General features: G+C 41.5%; 1 protein-coding gene across 1 annotated transcript; it reads right to left on the bottom strand.

The window, feature by feature from the left end:
- Nucleotides 1-1746: 1746 nt before the first annotated feature.
- LOC133832574 (uncharacterized) lies at nt 1747-3333 on the bottom strand. Its single transcript, XM_062262897.1, has one exon. It carries the CDS (start codon nt 3331-3333, stop codon nt 1747-1749), a length of 1587 nt encoding a protein of 528 aa, XP_062118881.1.
- Nucleotides 3334-23217: the final 19884 nt, after the last annotated feature.

Genomic DNA, 23217 nt, shown 5'->3' with positions numbered 1-23217 from the left:
TTAACATAGATTAGAAGAGCAATAAAGATATTAGAAGTGCTCTTAATGAATAATGTGTGGTCCGATTGAGATTGACGGAAACCACTAGAAATAAGATATGTGCTAAGTTTGTAGTGCCATTGTCTTGGGGCTTGTTTTAAGCCATAAAGACTTTTGGTTAACTTACAAACCGCATCTTTTGGTAGGGGACTATTGGATTGATACCCTTTTGGAAGTGTCATGTAGACATCTTCATTTAAGTCCCCATGTAAGAAAGCATTGTTGATATCTAATTGGTATAAAGACCAATTTTTAATGGCAGCAACAGCAAGAAGTAATTTAAGAGGGTTAAACTTTGCAACAGGTGCAAAAGTGTCAGAGTAATCAATACCTTGCTTTTGGTTGTAGCCTTTGGCCACTAACCGGGCCTTGTAGCGATCAATGGCTCCACTTGGTTGATATTTGATTTTGTAGAGCCATTTGCATCCTATAGCATGCTGGCCAGGAGGAAGAGAGACAATTTCCCAAGTGTGATTTCGGTCAAGGGCATGAAATTCATCATGCATAGCTTGCTGCCACTCTGGAATGTTTGAAGCTTGCTTGTAACTGGATGGTTCTATTACCATATGGGCAGACAAGATGGCAGCCCTAAAGTGATCATGTAACCTATCATAAGAGAGAACATAAGATAAGGGGTAAGTAGAAGACTTAGAAATAACAAAGTTACAAGCATAGTCTTTGAGATAAGAGGGGCGAGAAATAGTTCGGCCACTTTTAGAAGTGGTACCCACAGGAGAGGGATCCTCAAGGGCGTTATTGAAAGAAGAGGGCACTTGAGGATGAGGAGATCCTGTATCAAACACTTTGGTTAGGAGAAAAGAATCATTAGACACAGTAGAGTTATCATTCTTCAAGGGATAAATATGTTCATAGAAGATGACATCTCTAGATTGAAATATCTGGTGAGTCTCAATATCAAGCAAAGTATAGGCCTTCATTCCATAAGGGTAACCAATAAAAACACAAGCTTTAGATCTAGGTGAGAATTTATGTCTATTCTGATCTAAAGTAGAAGCATAAGCAAGGCAACCAAAGTTTCTAAGATGCTCATATGAGGGCAATTTATTATAAAGCAGCTCAAATGAAGTCTTTTTCTTTAAAAGTAAAGATGGAGTTCTGTTAATTAGATAGACAGCTGTGGTAATTAGATATGACCAATAAGATAGAGAAATATGAGATTGAAATAATAATGACCGAGCAACATTGAGGATGTGTTGATGCTTTCGTTCAACCACAGAATTTTGTTGAGGCCGATCAACACATGAGTGAAATTGTTCAATCCCTTTGGAAACATAGAAAGAAGATAGGTTAAGTTCTTTTGCATTATCACATCTAACAGCTTTAATAGAAATGGAAAATTGAGTAGCAATTAGAGAAAAAAACTGAGGAATAACAGTTTGCACATCAGATTTTGCTTTAAGTAAATATACCCATGTAAATCGAGTGTAATCATCGACTATTGTAAGAAAAAACTTGTAACCTTCTATGCTAATAACATGAAAGGGCCCCCAAATGTCAAAATGAACAAGATCAAAAGGCTGAGAAGCACGATTATTATTAGACACAAAGGGAAGTCGTTTTTGTTTAGCTAAATGACAAATAGAGCAATCATGATCATAAGACTTGTTAGAAAAAACAAGAGTTTTATTTATTGAATTTGAAATTGACATAGATGGATGGCCAAGGCGGAAATGCCATTGGTCCATTTTAGTACAAGTATTTCTTAGCAATCCCAATCTTGGAAGTCCGAGAGGGTGCCTGAATAAAGCATTCAGAAGCAGAAAACATTAGAGAGTTATTACTATGTTGTAAGAAAGCATTAACCGAGAAGAGATTATGCTGAAAATCAGGAACAAATAAGACATCAGTCAAAATAATGCAGCTAGAGAGCTGAACAGTGCTAGAATAAGAAATAGGAATGATATGTCCATTAGGTAAAGTTACTAAAGTGGCAGTAGGATGTTTATCAATAGTCTTAAAGCATTTAAGAGAGTAACACACATGGTGAGATGCTCCACTATCAACAATCCACAGACATGAAGGAAAGTCAACGAGATTACCAGAAACTTGTGAGGCAATCGGCATATTGGTGTCTGTGGCAGCCACGGTGTGCTGAAGATTCTGACTTAGGAGAGAGATAAGCTGGTGACTGAGCTCGGTTTGGGACAGCACAGGTGGTTTGCCTAAAATCGACCTAGAAGCGGAAGCTTGATGAACAGAAGGTTTGATAGCTTCATCTTGACGACGCTTGTCACCGTACCCAGGAGGAAACCCATGAAGAAAAAAACATTTTTCCACTAAGTGACCCGGCTTGAGACAATGAGAACAAGTGGGTCTCGGTTTCTTTGATCTTGATGGAGGCTTGGTAGAAGTGTGTGAACCCGCAGTAGCAGCAATGAAAGGCATGGTGTGACCTAGACTTCTTTGTCTTTCTTCTTGAGAGATCATGGAGAAAACTTTGGACAGCAGAGGAAGAGGATCATAGAGCAGAATTTGGGCTCTCACAGAAGAAAAAGAGTCATTGAGACCCGCCAGAAATTGTATAATTTGGTCCCTGTGATAATATCCAAGCAATCTTTCAACAGCACCACATTTACAGCCACAGGAACAAGGGATAATAGGCTGAAACTCCTTAAGTTCATCCCAAATAGCTTTGAGACGAGTAAAGTAGGAATTGACATCCGATTCACCTTGTTTGATGGTGTGGACAGAAGTTTGAAGCTGGAATATCCGAGGACCATTGCCTTGATTAAATCGCTCATGGAGGTCCTTCCACATAGCGGTGGCTGAATCTTGAAACATAATGCTAGCTGCAATTTCACGAGAAACAGATTGTAAAATCCAAGCCATAACCATATTATTACACTGAACCCAAGCATGAAAAAAATGATCATGGGGAGGGGGTTGAGGCAGGGACTCGTTTATAAACTGGATTTTATTTTTAGCAGCAATGGAGATGGAAGCAGCCCTCTTCCAAGACTGAAAATTTTCTTGACCCGTTAAAATCTGAGTTGAAATCAGAAAATTGGGATTGTCTCCGGTTCCCAAGTGATAGATGTGATCAAATTGAGAAGGTTGACATATAGGGGCTGTTGAGGCACACGGAATGCCAAGGTTCGGAGGACCATCGCCAGATGGAGCAGAACACCTCGGGAGAACAGTGGCCGGAGGAGGGGGCTGAGGACCCGGAGAAGGAGGCGATGGGGCAGCTGGCAGACCGTCACGAGGAGGTGAGGAAGACGACCCAGCACGAGGCGCAGCAACACTGGGGTTCGGAGAAGGAGACGGCGCCATGACCGGAGTTGAAGGAGACGCACCAGGGACGGTGGTCGGCACAGGGGGCAAGCTGGAGACCGATGAGCTTCGTGGCTGGGATTGTCTTGTGCGAGCCATGAGCAACGAACCAGACGGCTGAGTAGGGAGGAAGGACGCGAACCAGGCGGCTGAGCAGCGGCGACCCACGCAAACCAGGCGGCTGAGCAGAGGCAACCCACACGAACCAGGCGGCAGAGACAGTCACGGTAGAGCTGAGAGACCCCAGACGGTTGAGGGTTTCAAGAACAGGGGAGGGTTTCGGTTTTTCAAGAAGAGGGTTTCCAAGAAAAACAGTAGAGGGTTTCAAAAAAAAAAGAGGGTTACGGTTTTGTTTTGTTTGTTTTCAAGAAGAGGGTTTCCAAGAAAAACAGTAGAGGGTTTTTGGTTTTTTCAAGAAGAGGGTTTCAGTTTGTGTTTCCAAGGTGACAGAGAAAAAAGACAAGAAAATACTCTCTGATACCATATTAGTGAATACCCATCAGACAATGAAAGAAAACCTCTCTGACTTTATTATTACACAAAGGACCCTTATATAACCAAAGGTCCAAGAGACAAACCAAACCATAACAGAAAGTACACACTTAACAGAAACCAGTTATAACAACCAAATACTAATATTCCTAATACGGAGATTTACATGAGCCGTAACACTTTCCAAAACTTGACTTTTAGCATGTTGTTTAATCAGCTGAGTTACGTGGAGGAAATCAAGAACAAAGGGTGTTGCCATTGTTCTCATCACATACCGAATGAGGCTCCTAACGAAGTTTTTTCTTCATCTCCACCCCATCGTTCATCTAAGAACAAGTAAGCGAGGTCTGGATAACAACACTTTTCTGTACTATGTTGTGTTGTTTAATCAAGTGAAGTTGTTTTTTTTTGTTATAGGTTTCGTAGGAGAAGGCAAAAAAAATGTTTTCATATCTTTTGTGGAGGCAGTATTTTGAACACATTTTTATCATGTAGAACCAATATCATGATGTTAAACTGTTTGTAAGGGCTTGTTAATTTCAGTTTAAATTCCATGCCTAAATTTATTTTGTCCTATTAATGCGTTGGATTAGATAGTACAATTATATGTGAAGAGCAGATGAATGTCTTAATAATTAATTCATTTCAAATTATTCCAATACTGGAAAATGGAAATATATATATAATTCAAATGAGCCTAAAATAGAAGGGCATAAAATACGATAGTAAATAATTCAATTTAGTTCCTCTATAAAATATGATACTGAAAATAAAGTAGTAATATAATTTTGTATTGAAGTTTATCAAATTAAGCATATGGAGTTTATGGAGAACTTTTTAGGCCCGACTGTGCTACTTAAGCATATCCACTTGTAATGGTGATTAAATAATTATTCATTCGACTTGTCCTTAGTAAACATGGATTAGGAAACGGAAAATTGGGTTGGCATCCTAAACACCCTCGTTAAATATTTGAGAATACAAAACTAACTTAATTGCAAATACAAGTTTCGTAGTATAAATTACCATGTATATAAATATGAACTTTTAATTCTTCATATACATGGGTAAATCTATTAGGCCAAAAATGAACTTACTATGCTGGATGTGTCCTCTATTTAATATAAATGAGGCAGTTCACCAAACAAAAATATAACCAACACGCAACTAAAAGAAAAATACAAGCATAAAAAATTAATTGCAAGGTAGTTGAAGTTCTGCTAGTGCACATTGTTTAAACCAAGAAATTTCTCAACAAAAACTTGCACACAACTTCCAAGACAATTCCACAAACCATGCCAAATACCATCAATATGAGAACACACAATGCTCTCCATTGGGGTAGAAGGTGGTCATATAGTGTTGTTCATTGGTCGAGAACACTCCTTGGAACATTAATCAATTGTGGTTAGTTTTTAGCCAAAGTAAGAAACCACTCAAATCATAAAAGTTCACATTTTAATAACTTCCCAGTACTGGTAGTGTAACGTCCTACTAATCCAGAACCATTATACTGTGTGATTAAAAAAGTGCTTAACTCGTTAACCGAGTCATTTGGATTCAAAAGTATAATTAAAATCAAATGATGGTTTAGGTACTAAAAATTTCGGTTAAACCTATGAACTTTTATTGAAACTTTAAATATTTTCATGAGATCCCAAAACAGATTTTAAACGAAAAGTAAATACAATCAAAGTTACAAACGTAGCCGGCCTAAGTGGCAAAATCGAACTAATGTTCTAAGTTCTTCAAAATAGCTTAACCGTGGTGGTCAAGCAGGCCAAATATGTATGAGTCGCTTTGAAGCCCTCCAACTCATGGCTGGTCTAACTTTATCTCGCCCTTACATGCACCATAGTGTACCCGTGAGCCGAGGCCCAGCAAGAAAACCCCCACAAGGCATAATAATAATCCAATTATTCATAAGCAATAAACACATGCTTCACGGACACAAAATACATTTATTCCAATCATATAAATCGTAAACACGCTTCACAGTTTACAAGTATATTCATTTCAATCACACGAATCATTTACACAGCCTAGGAAAAATAGCCTTGTTGAACGGCCATGTCGGGTGAGTGGGGACTGCACCCTCAAACGGTACATCCTCAAAGCATAAACTAATATTAAAACCCCAAAGCAACATTAAAACATCCTCAAAGCATCTACAACATCAAAGTTTGCAACTTTGAGCTTCGAACTCAAGCTCTCTGTCTCCAAATTCAAGAATCCCAACTAAATTCACAACACCAATGGTTTTCAAATCTCCCAGCAAGTTGTAAAAAATTCATACTCCTCAAAACACTCATTTAGATCTTCCAAAACCACCCAAACTCTAAATTAGAAGTCGCCACATTTAAAACTAAAGAACACACCAAAGAAATGAAAAAAAAATAAACAATCAAAGAACTTACTCTTAAGTTATGAAATATGAATTTTTTGGTGCCAAATGATGATACCCTAGCAGTTGCTAATCCCAAATTGATGCTCAAATCCTCCCAAAATCCCCAAAAATTCTCAATAAGTTAGCTCCTAGCTTGATTGTGGTCCTTGAGTGAGTTCTTGAGGGATGACCAAAAAGAGAGAGTAAATGCTCAAAACGCGAGCTGCACTAGTCTTAGCCAATTCCTCTACCAAATGGGTCAAATGACTTTTTTACCCCTTGCCTCACTTAACCTCAATGTTACACCTATAATTCCTGATTAAATCCTCTAATCTTCCCAATACTAATATTTTTCTCAATAATATTTCATTATCCAAACATTTTCCAAAATATATGAAATTACCAAAATAACTCTTGGCTCACCCTGAGTCGGGTATAAATCTCTATTGTGCTATTTTTGCTAAAGTACTCAAAAGGATCAAATCATGCCAAATATCACAAATATATCCACATAATAATGTGGTCTCAAGCACATAGCATGTAAAATTACAATTATACACTCAACGGGTCCAAATTATGAAAAAGTCTTTTTTTTTAATAACAAAAGCGTGTCTTTAAGAATATTAAATACACGTAATCATGCAAACTCAATTATATCTTAATATAATTCACATATTTATCCCACATGACCTCCCGACACACTAATCCAAGCTCTTAATCTTATTAAGAGTTTTGGGACATTACAGCTGTTATATTATTTTATAATATAATGTAATATTATATTATTTTATAATATAATGTTTTAGATTAAATAAATGTGATATAGAGTGTCACATATTGTAACATATAATAGAGAGTTACATTATTTGGATATATGTGAAATATCCAAACATGTAACATATTTGGTGTTACAAATTCATCACAAATTTGTAACTCCTAAAATATCACCCATTATTGTGTAGATTTGTTGTTACACAATATTGAGATGAATTTCTTAAAGCCATATGAGAAATGGCTGATAGAGATGTGATTTTAACTCTCATATTGTGTATGGAAGTTACAAAATCAAGTGGGAATAAATTGGAACGTTTTGAAAAAAACTGAAAAAATAGTTGCTGGATCTGACTGAGGGCCGCGGCGCCTGGTAACAAGCGCCGCGGCCCTGGTGCCTGACAGCCTCTTCCAACTTTGGTTTTTATCCAATTTTGAACGTTTCCAAAAGCCAAGTAACTCCCAAATCTCTATTTTAATTCCATAAAACATCCAATTAATCATTGGTAACAGCCATGGGGGTTGGTGGAATTTGAAATTCAAAGGGTGTCTCTAAACTCTATAAATAGGAGCCTAATGCTCACTTGTAAGACACACCATTTCTATCCACTAGAGCACTTGGCTAGAAACACTTTGAGGCTTGATTATTCCAGAAAGCATTTCCAAAATCTGTGAGAGATCCCTTAGTGCTTGAGTTAGGGGGAAATAAGCTTTTGGACAAAGGTTTTAAACCTTGTTCAAGTTGGTGATCCCCAACACTCTTCACTTTGGTTGTGTGAGTGAGAGTTTATTGTTTTGGTTCTTGTTATTATTTTCTTCTATTGCTCTTTCTTCTTTTCTTCTTATTCTATTTACTTGTACTTTTGTTTAAAAGTTGTAATCCTTTTATTTCCTTTGTTCAAACACTCCTAGTTTACTTGTATCTTTTTGTTATAGAGTTGTACTTTCTATTTCTATCATCTTACATCTCCTTCTCCTTTTATTTGTATTTTTCAGTTATAGAGTTGTAACTTTTTATTTAATCAATCCTTGTCTATTGTAATATTTTGCATAGAGTTATAATATATTATTATCAATTTCCATTGAGGCAAAACATTTTTTCCTCACATTCAAAACCTAAACCCTTTTTTGTTTCAATGGAAGGGGAGACAATCAAGATCATGAACCAAGACCTAGTGAGATTGGATAGGTTTGATGGATCCAATTTTACTAGGTGGCAAGACAAGGTGAGGTTTCTTTTAACCACTCTTAAAATCGCCTACATCCTTGAGTCTTCCTTGGCACCTCTAGCCGAGCCATCCGACAAAGATACTCCCGAGGAGGTGGAGAAGAGAAGGAAGAGGGAGGAGGACAATCTCCTTTGTAGGGGTCATATCCTCAACGCCCTATCCGATAGGCTCTATGACCTATACACCGAGACCAAATCGGCCAAGGAGATATGGGATGCTCTTGAGAAAAAGTTTAAGGCAGAAGAGGAAGGTACCAAAAAGTTTTTGATATCTCAATACTTCGATTTCAAATTTTTTGGTGATAAACCTATTCTTCCTCAAATTCATGAATTGAAAATTATTGTTAATAAATTGAAAGTGTTAAAGATTGAGCTTCCCGAGGCCTTTCAAGTTGGTGCTATAGTGGCTAAATTACCACCAACTTGGAAGAGCTATAGGAAAAGAATCCTTCATAAAAATGAGGATTATTCTTTGGAGGAGATCCAAAAGCATATTCGAATCGAAGAGAAATCGATATGTAGAGATAAACTTGTGGAGGGGTCTAATGGAGAGACTTCCAAAGCAAATGCGGTGTCACAACCAAAACATCCCAAAAACAAAGGGAAAAAGGGTAATGAGAAACCTTTGGGTCCAAAAACCAACCCAAACAAGTTTAAGGGAGAGAAAGGTCCTTGCTTTGTGTGTGGGAAAAATGGTCACTATGCTAGAGAGTGTAGACATAGAAAAGACCAACAAGGACCTAAGGTGAACGCAACTCAAAAGAAAAACATAGTTGCTATCCTTAGTGAGGTGAATGTGGTTCAAGGCAAGGTGAAAGGGTGGTGGTATGATACTTGTGCCACCGTCCATGTCACCTATGACAAATCATTGTTCAAGACCTTTGAAGAGTCAAAGGGCAACCATGAGATTCAAATGGGCAATGAGGGTAAATCCAAGGTACTTGGCAAAGGTACTATTGATGTCTACTTCACCTCCGGCAAGAAAGTTACATTAGTGAATGTACTTTAAGTTCCCGAAATGAGTAGAAACTTGGTAAGTGGTGATTTGTTTGGCAAGCCCGGCATTAAAGCCGTTTTTGAGTCCAGTAAACTTATACTTACCAAATCAAATGTATTTTTGGGAAAGGGGTACTCTTGTGAGGGTATGGTTAAATTGTGCACCAATGATGTAACTTTCAATATTATCAATAAAAATGCTAATTCCGCCTATATTGTTGAGTATGATTCTTTATTTTTGTGGCATCTTAGACTATCGCATATAGGTTTTTCAACCATGAAAAGAGTAGTAAAATGTGGTATGATTGCATGCAATATTAAAAACTATGGTAAATGTGAAACATGTGTTAAGGTGAAAATAATTAAGAAACCATTTCCTAGTGTAGAAAGATCATCTAATTTACTAGATTTAATCCATAATGATCTTTGTGAATTAAATGGTGTTTTAACTAGAGGTGGTAAAATGTATTTTCTTACTTTTATAGATGATTTTAGTAGATATACCTATGTGTTTCTTTTAAAGCATAAAGATGAGACTTTGATGCTTTTAAATTATATAAATTAGAAGTTGAAAATCAACTAAATAAAAAGATTAAGGTGCTAAGAAGTGATAGAGGAGGAGAGTACTTCTCTAATGAATTCAATACATTTTGTGAAGAAAATGGTATAATTCATGAGTGCACTGCACCTTATACACCACAACACAATGGTGTTGGCAAAAGGAAAAATAGGACTTATCTAGAGATGATAAATTCTATGTTGGTGTTTTCTAAGTTGAACTTCAACTTATGGGGTGAAGCGCTTTTGACCGCTTGTCACATTCTTAATCGAATATCGATGAAGAAAAATGAGATATCTCCATATGAGTTATGGAAAGGAAGAAAACCCAACATAGGGTACTTCAAAGTGTGGGGGTGTCTTGCATATTGCAAGAAAACCGAACCTAATAGAACAAAGTTAGGTTCAAGAGCCATAAATTGTGCTTTTGTTGGTTATGCCAACAATAGTAAAGCTTATAGGCTATTAGACTTAGAGTCTAATATTGTGATTGAATCTAGAGAAGTTGAATTCGTTGAGAATATGTTATGTGACAACAATTCTCAAGCTTCAACATCTCTAAAGGAGAATTTGTTATATGGGAACAATTCTCAAGCTTCTACATCCAAAGTTGATTTTCAAGAGGAGAATTCTCAAAAGGATGTAAAGCAACCCTTTGAACCTAGAAGAAGTGAAATGTTTAAAAAATCATAAAAGTCTAGTTGTTATCCCCAAAAAATGGAGATCGATGACGTGCCAATAGAGGTGACAAGTGGTAGTACATGGTCCGTAAAAGACACATTAATAAGTCAATAAATATATTGGTTCCTCAGAGTTGTGATAAAGTGACTTGGCTTAGGAGTAGCTCAGTGTGCCATGTTAGACCAGAGATGTGTCATGCTAGACCAGTGTGCCATGTTAGACTAGAGATGTGTCATGCTAGACCAGTGTGCCATGTTAGACCAGAGATGTGTCATGCTAGACCAGTGTGCCATGTTAGACCAGAGATGTGTCATGCTAGACCAGTGTGCCATGTTAGACCAGAGATGTGTCATGTTAGACCAGACCAGAGATGTGCCATGTTAGACCAGAGGAGTGCGTGTCCTACCAGCCAAGTGTGTGACTGTCCAGTAGAGGTATGGACGACCAGAAGGTGATATTCATCAACCAGGTAGAACAGACTACGTCAAGATTCCCAGAAACAGCTTCAACAAGAATCAGTCTTGGCATACACGGGAATCTCTCATTCTTCCCACAAATTGGGTGTTTTGTTACATTTTGAATATTTTTGTAATTTAAATATAATAAATATAATGAAATATCCCGATTCTAGGGGAGAGCAGATGTATGATCCTAAGCCTATAAATATATGTCTTATGGGATTAGAAATGGACTTTTGGGAAATTTTGGGTCTGAGTTTTCTAGAGAGATAAAGTGCTTGTATCTGAAAGAACTCTTGTATTCTTGTAATCTGTACTGAAGAAACTTAGTTGGCTCAGTTCATCTGATCTTGAGTACAGATCTATAATCACAACTCTAAGTGGATTAGGCTATTACCAACACATTGGGGCTGAACCACTATAAAAATTACGTGTGTTATTTACTTTCTTTTCAAAACCGTCTGTGCGTTTTATTTCTCTTGAAGGCTTTATCGTTTTTGACGTTCTCACGTCGTTGGCCAAAAACGCGGTCAACACTAGTAGTGGATGAGATAGATTCTCAACGAATTTCATTCTACATGGTAGAAGGAAATAGAGAGGAAGTCATTAAGAAAATTCCTATTGTACTTCTCGTTGAGGATGATCCTAAGACTTATAGAGAAGCTATGCAATCGAGAGATAGTGCATTTTGGAAAGAAGCCATCAATGATGAGATGGATTCCATTCTTTCCAATAACACTTGGGAATTGGTAGACCTCCCACCGGGGTCTAAGCCAATTGGGTGTAAGTGGGTATTTAGGAGAAAATACCACACTGACGGCACTATCCAAACCTATAAAGCTAGATTAGTAGCTAAAGGGTTTAGGCAAAAAGAGGGTATCGATTATTTCGATACCTATGCGCCTGTTGCAAGAACAACTTCTATAAGAATTTTGTTCGCTTTAGCTTCTATACACAACTTGTATGTTCATCAAATGGATGTCAAAACGACATTTCTTAATGGTGACCTCAATGAGGAGGTCTATATGGAACAACCCGAAGGGTTTGTCCTACCAAAATATGAACATAAAGTTTGTAGACTTGTAAAATCCTTATATGGATTGAAACAAGCTCCTAAGCAATGGCATGAGAAATTTGATCAAGCCATCATGTCTAATGGGTTTAGACATAACAATGGAGACAAGTGTTTGTATTCCAAAACTTGTAAGGGATATGTGATCATTGTTTGCTTATATGTGGATGACATGCTTATTCTAAGTAATAGCATGAAAGGGATAGAAGAAACGAAGAGGTTTCTATCATCAACCTTCATGATGAAAGATCTTGGAGAAGTTGATACCATACTCGGTATCAAAGTAAAGAAACATAGTGGGGGTTTTGCGTTAGGGCAAGCCCACTATGTTGAGAAAGTATTGAACAAATTTAACCATCTCAAGGTTAAAGATGCCAATACTCCATTCGATCATAGTGTAAAACTAGAGAAGAATGAAGGAAGAGCGGTGGCTCAATTGGAGTATGCTAGTGCTATAGGGAGTCTAATGTACGCTGCCTAGTGTACTAGACCTGATATAGCATTTGCGGTAAGTAAACTTAGTAGGTTTACAAGTAATCCAAGTGTGGATCACTGGAAGGAAATTGGAAGAGTCCTAGGTTATTTCAAGAAAACCAAAGGACTAAGCCTTCACTACTCCAAATTTCCTTCGATATTAGAAGGATATAAAGATACAAGTTGGATATCCAATCTTGGGGACAACTTGTCAACAACTGGTTGGGTATTCACACTTGGTGGAGGTGCAATTTCTTGGGGTTCCAAGAAACAAACCTGTATATCTCATTCCACTATGGAAGCAGAGTTCATAGCTCTAGCTGCTACCGGCAAAGAGGTCGAATGGTTAAGGGATCTGTTGATAGAGATTCCCCTAATAAAAGAGAATGTATCTACTATATCGATACATTGTGATAGCCAAGCGACATTGGCCAGAGCATACAACGGAGTGTATAATGGGAAGTCTAGACACATTAGTCTAAGACATGGATATGTAAGAGAATTGATTCAAAGAGGACTCATCTCAATATCCTATGTGAGAACAAGTGAAAATCTTGCGGATCCTTTCACTAAGCCACTAACGAGGGATTTAGTGGCCGCATCATCTCGAGGGATGGGACTTAAACTCCCTAAAGAGATTCACGATTGATGGTAACCTATCTTAACACTGTTATTCAACCAGTGTTAGGTTCAATAGGTAATAACAAGTCAATCAAGTGAATATTAGTTGTACTCAAAACAAGTCCCATTTGAGATATTGAGTATGTTGACCCAGATTTTGGTCAACTGACACGGAGTCAAAATATGCTTGATGTAAATGAATGCGTTGAAAAGAACCGAATGACAAAAAGTAATAAGAACACGATATTTTATAGTGGTTCGTCCCCAGGATCTGGTAATGACCTACGTCCACTTAGATTGTTATTGATATGAGAATCAAAGGAGTGATCAAAGAACAAGGGTTCAATGAGTTTCACCAACCTCTGAAGAACAATACAATAATTCAAATAGAATTACACTAGTTTTCAGTAATTCGAAAGCCAAAAGTCCCTCCCTTGAGCTATCTTTCTCTATTTATAGGCTCAAGGGGGATTACATGATTTTGTTGCCGATATTCTCTCCTGAATAACCGGATATCCAGGAGATTGTGTGAGTTAAATTCAGGATTTACAAAGATCTTTATAGTAATATTACATTGTATGCGGAACCATCGACCAGACTAGTCGTAGGTGAGACTGGGCCGCCTCCTGCTTATAATGTACCTTCTGGTCGATACACTAGCAGAGTTCTTCCAGATGTCAGCCACGTGTCCAGGGATCACTTGCCACGTCATCAATGCCAATTTTTTGGATAACATTTGCCCCCCAAGTTTATTTATTACGAGCAATAAATAAACTTTTGAGCGAACGACTCTTCGGTAACCCCACCATACGTGTCAGAACCCTTCGTGTGTTCTTGGAAAAAGCAACCTACCCCTGTCTAATCATGACTTTTCGGTTCCCCAGTAATAATTCGACGGCTGTCTCGCTTCCCCATACTTCGAAAAAGGGAAACTGATGATTACACCTTTTTTATGCCACAGACAAACTTATATAACATCTCCAAACTTCCCTTTTTCTCTTTACGCATGCCATTGCCTTCTCAAGAAACCCTAAAAACCAGAGCTTCAATCTTCTCCCTGAGACCGTTCTTCTGCATTTTCAAGACTCAGCCCGAGAGTTCCTTGATTTCCGAAGACTCTTTACCAATCTCCACGACCATCTTTTTGGTAAGTTTTTGAATCCTTATGCTTCAAATTTTCATAATGCATGCTTCTGTATGTTGACTGTTTGAGTTCATCTGCTTCTGGTTTGAGATGCTTATGAGTAGAATGTCTTGTAGGCGAAAAGGTTACGAGTTAATTTAATAGTTGGGATCATACTTTTAGGATGTAAAATCGAAGTAAAAATTCGATCTTTAGGCTAGTTGGAAAATAGGTTTTTCCCGTCCTAAGGGGAGTTGAAAAAGATTTTTTGAAAAACTTTTTACTTTCACCCTTTGATCCGTTTCTCAAACTGTTTGTGTAGAAAGATTTAGCTCTTTGTTAGAATGCTGTTGTATTAAAGCTTGACTTTTATACTCGACCAGCACTATTCTAAAAAGCCTTTAAAAATTATCTATCCTCACCTCCCCATTCTCCTGTTTGCAAACTTTGATACCAGATTTGTGGGGAGGTGAACGACCCATCGATGACGATCTTCTCGCCTAGCTGCTCAAAGGTGAAGAACGACCGACCGACCGAATTCACGAGATTCCCTTTTCACGATCTTCCTCCAGACCTCGTCCTTCTCCTCCTCAAATGGCTCGTTCCAAATCTTTAGGCAAGAAAAGACCCGAATCCGACGATAGTCCAAACCCTCCTGCCCAACCTGATTCACAGGCTGAGGTTCCTTCGACCAGTGGTCGAAACAATCCTGCTCCTGACTCTAACATCCAAACTAGAGCCCGCCCTCGCTATCAGAATCTGCCTGATGTCGAGTGGTATTTCTCCCCGACCAGCCTAGTGACTCCTCGGATGCTTGCTAACTACCTTAGGAAGTATCCTCTCACAGGGGTCACTCTCAAAATTCCTGCTGCAGACCAAAGGGCTAACCTCCCCGGAGGTGTATATAGTGCTTGGTCTCGGTACCACATAGAGGCGGGGGCTGTGCTCCCGCTACATCCTTTTTATCGGGGGGTGGCTAATTATTTCGATGTCACCCCCTTCCAGATTACTCCAAATGGATATAGAATGCTGGCCGCACTCTATATCCTGTACAAACTTAAAAAATGGCCAGAACCTACCCCCCATGAGGTCAATTATCTTTTTGATCTCAAGTCCAACCCTCAACAGTATGGGACGGGCTTCTTCCATCTTTGTCACCAAGAGACAAACCGGACGTTCCTGAGTGCCACCACGCACATATCCAACGTGGGGCAGTACAACAAGGAGTACTTCCTTACTCCGGACATAACCAGCAACAACTTGGCCTTCGCTCGAGGAGGTAAGTGCTGCTTTTACTGGTTGGTACTTTTTATCAGCGAATTTCCCTTCATTTTTCTTAAGGTGCGTTTTGTCTTTCAGGCCCATGGTTACGTCCGACCCCAGCACCAAACATGGTGTTGAGGTTCAATGCTCTGGCCAGGATGACGAACGCAGAAAAAAGCGTCAAGTCCCTGGTCACTGATGATAATCTGAGGCTAGCTGGCCTCCTGGCTCCTCGCCATGAAATAAGAGGACCCGTGGTAGCCGATGCCACTGCCGAGGGGGTTCCCGAGCAGCAACCTCCTGCGTATCCTCCAGGAAGGAGGCCGACGGGGCTTACAATCAGGGAACCCACGGGCAATCCTTCTGCAGAAGGGCCTTCTGCTCCCCAAGGCAAGGGGAAACAAAAGGCCAAAGAGCCGATTGTGGACTTGGGGGAATCCTCCGATGAAAATGGTACAGTAATTTTGCTTTTAAATAGCTTGCCAATTCCCTGTCACTTGTTTGACGGGGAGGGCAACTTTACATATACTCCAAATCTAGGGCCAGACTTCTTCATGCCAGATAGTGAGTGTGTGACTAATAGAGTCAATAGTATAGCGACCAGTAGTTGTAGCTCGGGTATTAACTTTGTGACCTTCTTTTCCGTTTGATAAAGAGTTTTCATCTGCCTTTTTCTTACCCTTTGCATGTGTTTACTTGTATGCAGATATGGCCACTCCCAACGTCTTCGACCTATACAAGGCTGAGGAGGAAGAGGAAGTTCCTCAGCTCCGGCGAAAGTCGTCAAGGAGACACAATGGCGAAACAAGCCCGGGACCTGCCAAAAAGAGTCAAACAGAAGATCCTTCCAAGGACGTGCCAACTGGGCAAACTTCTGCTCATCCTTCAGCTCCTGCTGAGAAGGAGACTCCTCCCGCTCCGACAAACCCTCTGGGGCCAAACTCTCGAGCTGCGCCTTACGAGCAGCCAAAGATCGCCTTGCGCACATCGTGAAGAACGACCGCGTCAAGGATGCAATGGTTGAGGCAGAGAGTATGGGGGTCGAACAATTCTGAATAGGACCCTAAATGAAATAGCCAGTGTAAGTGCTTCTTATCTCTTTGGCCTTAGTATTTTATTCTTTGCAACAGGTTCTAACTTTATCTTCTGTCCTCAGGCTTTGCTGTCTGCAACTGCTGCTCGTACCCGCACCCAAGCCACCATCGAACAGGCTCGGGCAAAGGCTATTGAGAGGTACCAGGTGAAAGCAGCTGAGGAACTTTCGACTACAGAGGCCAGGCATGCAAAGGAGTTGGAGGCGATCGTTCAGTAGAGGGATGCCGTGGTGACAAAGCTATCGGAGGCTGAAGCTTCAAAGGCAGCTATAAGGAAGCAGAGGGAGGAGTATCAGGAGTCCAGCCGAGTCCAATTTCGAGAATGCAAGAGACTGGGCGAGGAGCTCAAGTCCAAGAACGAGGCCATCGCCACCCTTGAGAGCCAAGTGGAGCAGCTGAAGCTTGACAACTCCAAGAATCTGGAAAGGTATAAGAACGCGATGCTCCGGTGTTTTTACAACTTCTGGAAAAACAATCAGGGCGCCAACTTCGGCTATCTTTCAAAAGATGTTAGGACTGCTGAGCTGGCTCACTGCACTCCTCAACTGGCTGAAGAGGAGGCAAGAGCAAGGATCCCTGCTTCTCCAAGAATTGCTGGCGCAGAGGAAGAAGGAGTCGCCGAGGATGCGACCAACCAGAACGCTGATAAAGACCCTCTTGCTCCTAATGCCTCTTGAGCTTTTATTATTATTTTTTCCTTTCTTTTGATTACACGACCCACAGGTCGTGATGTAAAGACAATATCTTTTTTGAATTTGCTGCATGGGCAGCAAACTTTTCCTTTTATTTGAACAGTTACATCCAAGCAGTGATGCTTGCGGTGTAAAAGATTGCTTTATAATGTTATAATATTTTCATCTACTATAACATCTGTTCGCATGACCGAACTTAGCATAGTACTTTGGCTTGATTTAACAAAATATAAATTTTGAAAAATACTCTAAGTACCTTAGCATGCTTTCACTCATTTTGTTCATGTGTTTACATACCTCATGGTACGCTTTGCTATCGATGTGCCTTATATGCCCCCCAAGTGATCGAGGAGCTTTAGGTCCTGGGTCACTTGCCTTGACCATGACCTGCTCGAATATTTCTGCTCGGGTGGAAAAGTAATACTTGTAATACAGCAAAACAACACACGTAATGAACAAATACTTGTAAATATAAATTCACAAAGGTTGGCAAGAATGACTGGCTGCGCACAGTCCCTTATAATCTCGTATTAAAAATGGACTAAACATGTCTTTACGAGTGATTCTAAAATAGAATCTTACATATACGAGCGATTAGCCATACAACGTGGCTAATTCTCTTTGCAAAACTTGTAAAAAGTAAAATTTAATACAAGCCAGTCCTTTAAGAAGGACTGTTCACTGATAATACTTGCGCAGGTGTTCCCCATTCCAATATCGTGGAACGAGATCTCCGTTTAGGCGTGCAAGTTTATAGGTGCCCGGATGAAGGACTTCTTCAATCTGGTAAGGTCCTTCCCAATTAGGTCCGAGTACTCCAGCAGTGGGGTCGCGGGTATTTAAGAAAACTCGTCGTAGCACCAAGTTACCGACGTTGAATTTCCATTCTTTAACTTTGGAGTTAAAGTACGGGGTGACTTTTTGCTGGTACGCAGCAACTCGGAGCTGGGCCTTCTCCCGTATCTCGTCAATCGAGTCTAGGGATTCCATCATCAGTTGGCTGTTCTGGTCTTGGTCGTATGTTAATCGTCGATGTGAGGGGGGATCTAATTCGACAGGCAACATCGCCTCATATCCGTAGGCTAAGGAAAATGGGGTATGTCCTGTTGCTGTTCGGTGAGACGTTCTATACGACCAGAGGACTTCAGGCAGCTACTCTGGCCACGCTCCCTTAGCTTCTTCAAGTCTCTTCTTCAGGGTATCTTTAAGAGTTTTATTCACGGCTTCGACCTGCCCGTTTGCTTGGGGATGCGCAACTGAAGAAAAGCTTTTAATAATTCCATGCCTTTCGCAGAAGTCGGTGAATAAGTCGCTGTCAAATTGGGTTCCGTTGTCTGAAACGATCTTCCTGGGCAAGCCATATCGACAAACAATGTTCTTGATGACAATATCAAGAACTTTTTTGGTCGTGATGGTAGCGAGCGGTTCAGCTTCGGCCCATTTGGTGAAGTAGTCGACTACCACAACGGCGTATTTTACTCCACCCTTTCCTATAGGTAGGGACCCAATCAAATCTATCCCCCACACTGCAAAAGGCCACAGACTTTGCATTTGTTTCAATTCATTTGGAGCTGCTCGTGGAATTTTGGAGAACCTTTGACACTTATCGCATCTTCGTACAAACTCCATCGAATCCTCGTTCATGGTTGGCCAAAAGTAGCCTTGCCTCATAATCTTTTTTATCAAACTCTGCCCCCCAGCGTGATCCCCGCAGAAGCCTTCATGCACCTCTTTCATGAGTTCCTTAGCTTTTTCTGGTGTAACGCATCTGAGTAGTGGCATTGAATATCCTCTTCGGTACATAACACCATCGACCAGTATGTATCTAACAGCTTGCCTCTGTAGAGTTCTGGCTTTGTTTCTATCTGTTGGTAGCGTACCATTTGTCAGATACTCCAAGTAAGGTGCCATCCATGTATCCTCCATTCGAATCTCTATATTGGTCTCAACCGCTTGTATGCTTGGCTTAGTCAGTCTTTCCACTGGCACAATGTTCAAAGTGTCAGCATCTTTTGCGCTCGCAAGTTTGGCTAAGGCGTCTGCGTTTGAATTATGATCCCGCGGTATTTGTTGGAGGGTGTATTCTGTGAACTGGGCTAGCGGGTCCTTTGTTTTATTCAAGTAGGCCACCATTTTTAAACCTCGCGCTTGATATTCTCCTAAAACCTAGTTCACGACCAGCTGTGAGTCACTGTAAATATCAAGCGCTTTTATGCTCATATCTTTCGCCATGCTCAATCTAGCGAGGAGCGCTTCGTATTCGGCTTCATTATTTGACGCGGTGAAGTCGAACCTGATGGCGCAGTGAAATCGATGCCCTTCAGGCGTTATCAATATCACTCCTGCTCCTGCATGGGATTCGTTGGATGACCCATCTGTGAATAACTTCCACGAAGGAGCTTTCTCTTGAGGCTCAGGCACATTCGGCGATTCACATTGCTCGCTCTCTGGGAGTTCTGCGAACTCTGCGATAAGATTGGCCAGGACTTGTCCCTTTACTGCTGCTCGTGGTGAATACGTTATATCGAATTGTCCTAGTTTGACTGCCCATTTTAATAATCGTCCAGTCGCCTCTGGTTTTTGGAGGACTTGCCGAAGGGGCTGGTCAGTTAAAACTATGATAGGATGGGCTTGGAAGTAAGGGCGCAGCTTCCTAGAGGCCAGGATTAAGCAATATGCTAACCTCTCGATTGGTGGATATCTCAGTTCTGCTCCGATCAGCCTCTTGCTTACATAGTAGACCGCTTTTTGTACGCCTTCTTCCTTTCGAACTAGTACCGCGCTAGCAGCAACTTCAGTAATCGCCAGGTAAATAAACAAAGTTTCTCCTTCGATTGGCTTTGATAAGATAGGAGGCTGTGCCATATGAGTTTTCAAGGCCTGAAAAGCTTGCTCGCAGTCTCCTATCCATTCAGACTTCTTATTTCCCCTAAGTAGATTGAAGAAAGGGACGCATTTGTTTGTTGATTTAGATATAAATCTACTTAGGGCTGCGATCCTCCCGGTTAAACTTTGTACTTCTTTGATCTTTTCTGGCGATTTCATGTCGATCAGGGCTTTTATCTTGTCGGGGTTGGCCTCGATTCCTCTTGAATTTACAATGAACCCCAAAAACTTCCCTGATCCAACTCCGAAGGAACATTTGAGGGGATTTAACTTCATCTGGTATTTGTTCAATACATCGAAGCACTCTTGTAAATCCTTCACATGTCCTTCTGCTTTCTTAGAATTTACCAGCATGTCGTCCATGTATACTTCCATGTTTACTCCGTTGGTAAGTCGCACCTGCGTTTTTCAGTCCGAAGGGCATCACTCTGTAACAGTATAAACCCGTATCGGTCCGAAAGCTGGTGTGATCCTCGTCAGGGGGATGCATGCTAATCTGATTGTAGCCCGAATATGCATCCATGAATGAGAGGATCTCATGTCCTACAGTAGCATCGACTAGCTGGTCGATTATTGGGAGTGGGAAGCAGTCTTTTGGGTAGGCTTTATTAAGATCTGTAAAATCCACGCAGGTTCGCCATTTTCCGTTAGGCTTGGGAACCAGCACTGGATTGGAGACCCACGATGGATAAAATGCCACCCTGATGAACCCATTCTCCTTTAATCTTTCAACTTCTTCCTTTAAGGCTCTCGATCTATCCTTATCGAGTAGCCTTCTCTTTTATTGCACGGGTGGAAAAGTCTTGTCTATATTTAGGACATGGCTGATAACTGCAGGGTCTATCCCAGCCATGTCTTTGTGCGACCAGGCAAAAACCTCCTGGTTCTTCCGCAAAAATTCCACCATTGCGTGCTTCGTAGTGGGCTCTAGGTTTTTCCCGATCTTTACGACTCTGGTCGGGTCTTTTTCGTCGAGTTGGACCTCTTCCAGGTCCTCGACGGGTCCAACGTTTTCTTCAAAATCCCCAAAGCGAGGATCTAAGTCTCTATCCTCACTTTGGGCAACACCCTATTTGGTGACTTCATCACCGGATTGGGCTTGTGTATCAACTGCCATCTGCAACCTATCAGAGGTAGGGCTCTTTGGCGTTCCCCTTTTCGCCTTTGTGATTGAGGCGTTGTAGCACTCCATGGCTTCCCTCTGGTTCCCCAACACGCGTCCTACCCCTGCGTCCGTTGGGAACTTCATGGCTGAGTGCCACATAGAGATGACGGCCCGTAGATCAACCAGTACAGGACTTCCAATGACGGCATTGTGTGCCGAAGGACAATCGACTACTATGAAAGTAGCGAGTAATGTCCTGGTAGCAGGCGTTGTACCTGTCGTCACTGGTAGTCTGATCAATCCGGCGGGGGCGAGTCCCTCTCCAGAGAAGCCGTATATCTTTTGGTTGCAGGGCTCCAGGTCCTTAACGCACAACTTCATGCGTCCCAGTGAAGACTTATACAGGATATCCACCGAGCTTCCTGTATCAACCAGTACTCTTTTTACCATCATGTTAGCCATCTGGATATCCACGACCAGCGGATCAGAATGTGGGAAGCGGACGTGTTGGGCATCGCTGTCGGAGAAGGTTATTTTGCCTTCCTCTGATCGAGCCTTTTTTGGCGTGCGGTCCTCCACAGTCATCATTTCGATGTCCTGGTTGTGGCGCAGGGTCCGAGCATATCGTTCCCTGGCCTTCTCGCTATTTCCCGCGAGGTGTGGGCCTCCACAGATGGTTAAGAGTGTGCCAGTCACGGGGGCAGGCTGTAAGGGTGGCGAGCGTTGGCGCGTGGACGCCTGCTCGTTGCTACCCGGAGCTACTCGTTGGGAATTTCCCGAGGCCCGTACGTATCTTCTCAAGTGTCCTTGTCTAATAAGGAACTCAATTTCGTCTTTTAGCTGGTTGCATTCATTGGTGTCATGTCCGTAGTCGTTATGGTAACGACAGAACTTGGTAGTATCTCTCTTCGAAATATCCTTTCGAATGGGGCCAGGTTTTTTATAAGGCACACTAGAACTTGTGGCCTGATAAACCTCTCCCCGAGACTCAACGAGGGCAGTGTAGTTAGTGAACCGAGGTTCATAAAGGTTACCCTTGGGTCGTTTATTGTCGGAGGTGGAAGGCTCATTGTGCGGCCGTTTTCCACCATTCTTGCCATTGCCGTTGCCGTTCCCGTTGCCTTTGCCATTGCCGTTAGGTTTAGACCCTTTGGCGGGCTCGGCAGCCTTCTTATCCTTGCCGGAAGGCTTTCCATCGTCGGCAATGGCATCTTCGAGCTTGATGTAACGATCAGCCCGGTCCAAGAATTCTTGGGTAGTTCTAACTCCTTCCTTTCGGAGGCTTTTCCAGAGGGGGGAGCGACGCCTAACCCCTGCGGTTATGGCCATCATTTTGCCTTCGTCCCCCACTATTTTTGCTCCAGCTGCTGCTCGCATAAAGCGCTGGATGTAGTCCTTCACTGATTCTCCATCCTGCTGGCGAATTTCAACCAGCTGGTTTGCTTCGGTCGGATGCACACGACCTGCATAGAACTGTCCGTAAAACTCCCTTACGAACATTTCCCAGGAAACTATGCTTGCAGGAGGGAACTTAAAATACCACTCTTGCGCGGCCTCAAAAAGTGTTGCAGGGAAGATCCTGCACCGAGCGTCTTCAGACACTTTCCGAATGTCCATTTGTATTTCAAACTTATTGACATGAGACATTGGGTCTCTGTACCCGCCAAAGTTTGGAAGTGTAGGCATTTTGAATTTGCTTGGAGTTTCTGCATTAGCTATCCTCTGTACGAAAGGAGTGCCTTTCCTCCTATCGTGGTCGATATAAGATGTCCTTCCCCCGACCAGCTGTTGCACTGCCTAGTTGAGGGCATCTATCTGGGCTTGTACAGCGGCAGGAATCGCCGTGGCCTCTGTTGCTGGGGGATGTTCTCGCCATGTCGCTCGCGGCGATCGTTGAGTACGTCTCGCAAATCCTCGTCTCTTCTCCGCTGCTCGCTACCCCCGAGCCGGTTGAAGACATTATTTTGCCTGGGCTGCCCCCCAG

Source organism: Humulus lupulus, chromosome 4, assembly GCF_963169125.1.
Source record: "Humulus lupulus chromosome 4, drHumLupu1.1, whole genome shotgun sequence".
NCBI lineage: Eukaryota > Viridiplantae > Streptophyta > Magnoliopsida > Rosales > Cannabaceae > Humulus > Humulus lupulus.
Note: the sequence above shows the minus strand (reverse complement) of the source record. Positions and strands in the feature narration are given on the sequence as shown.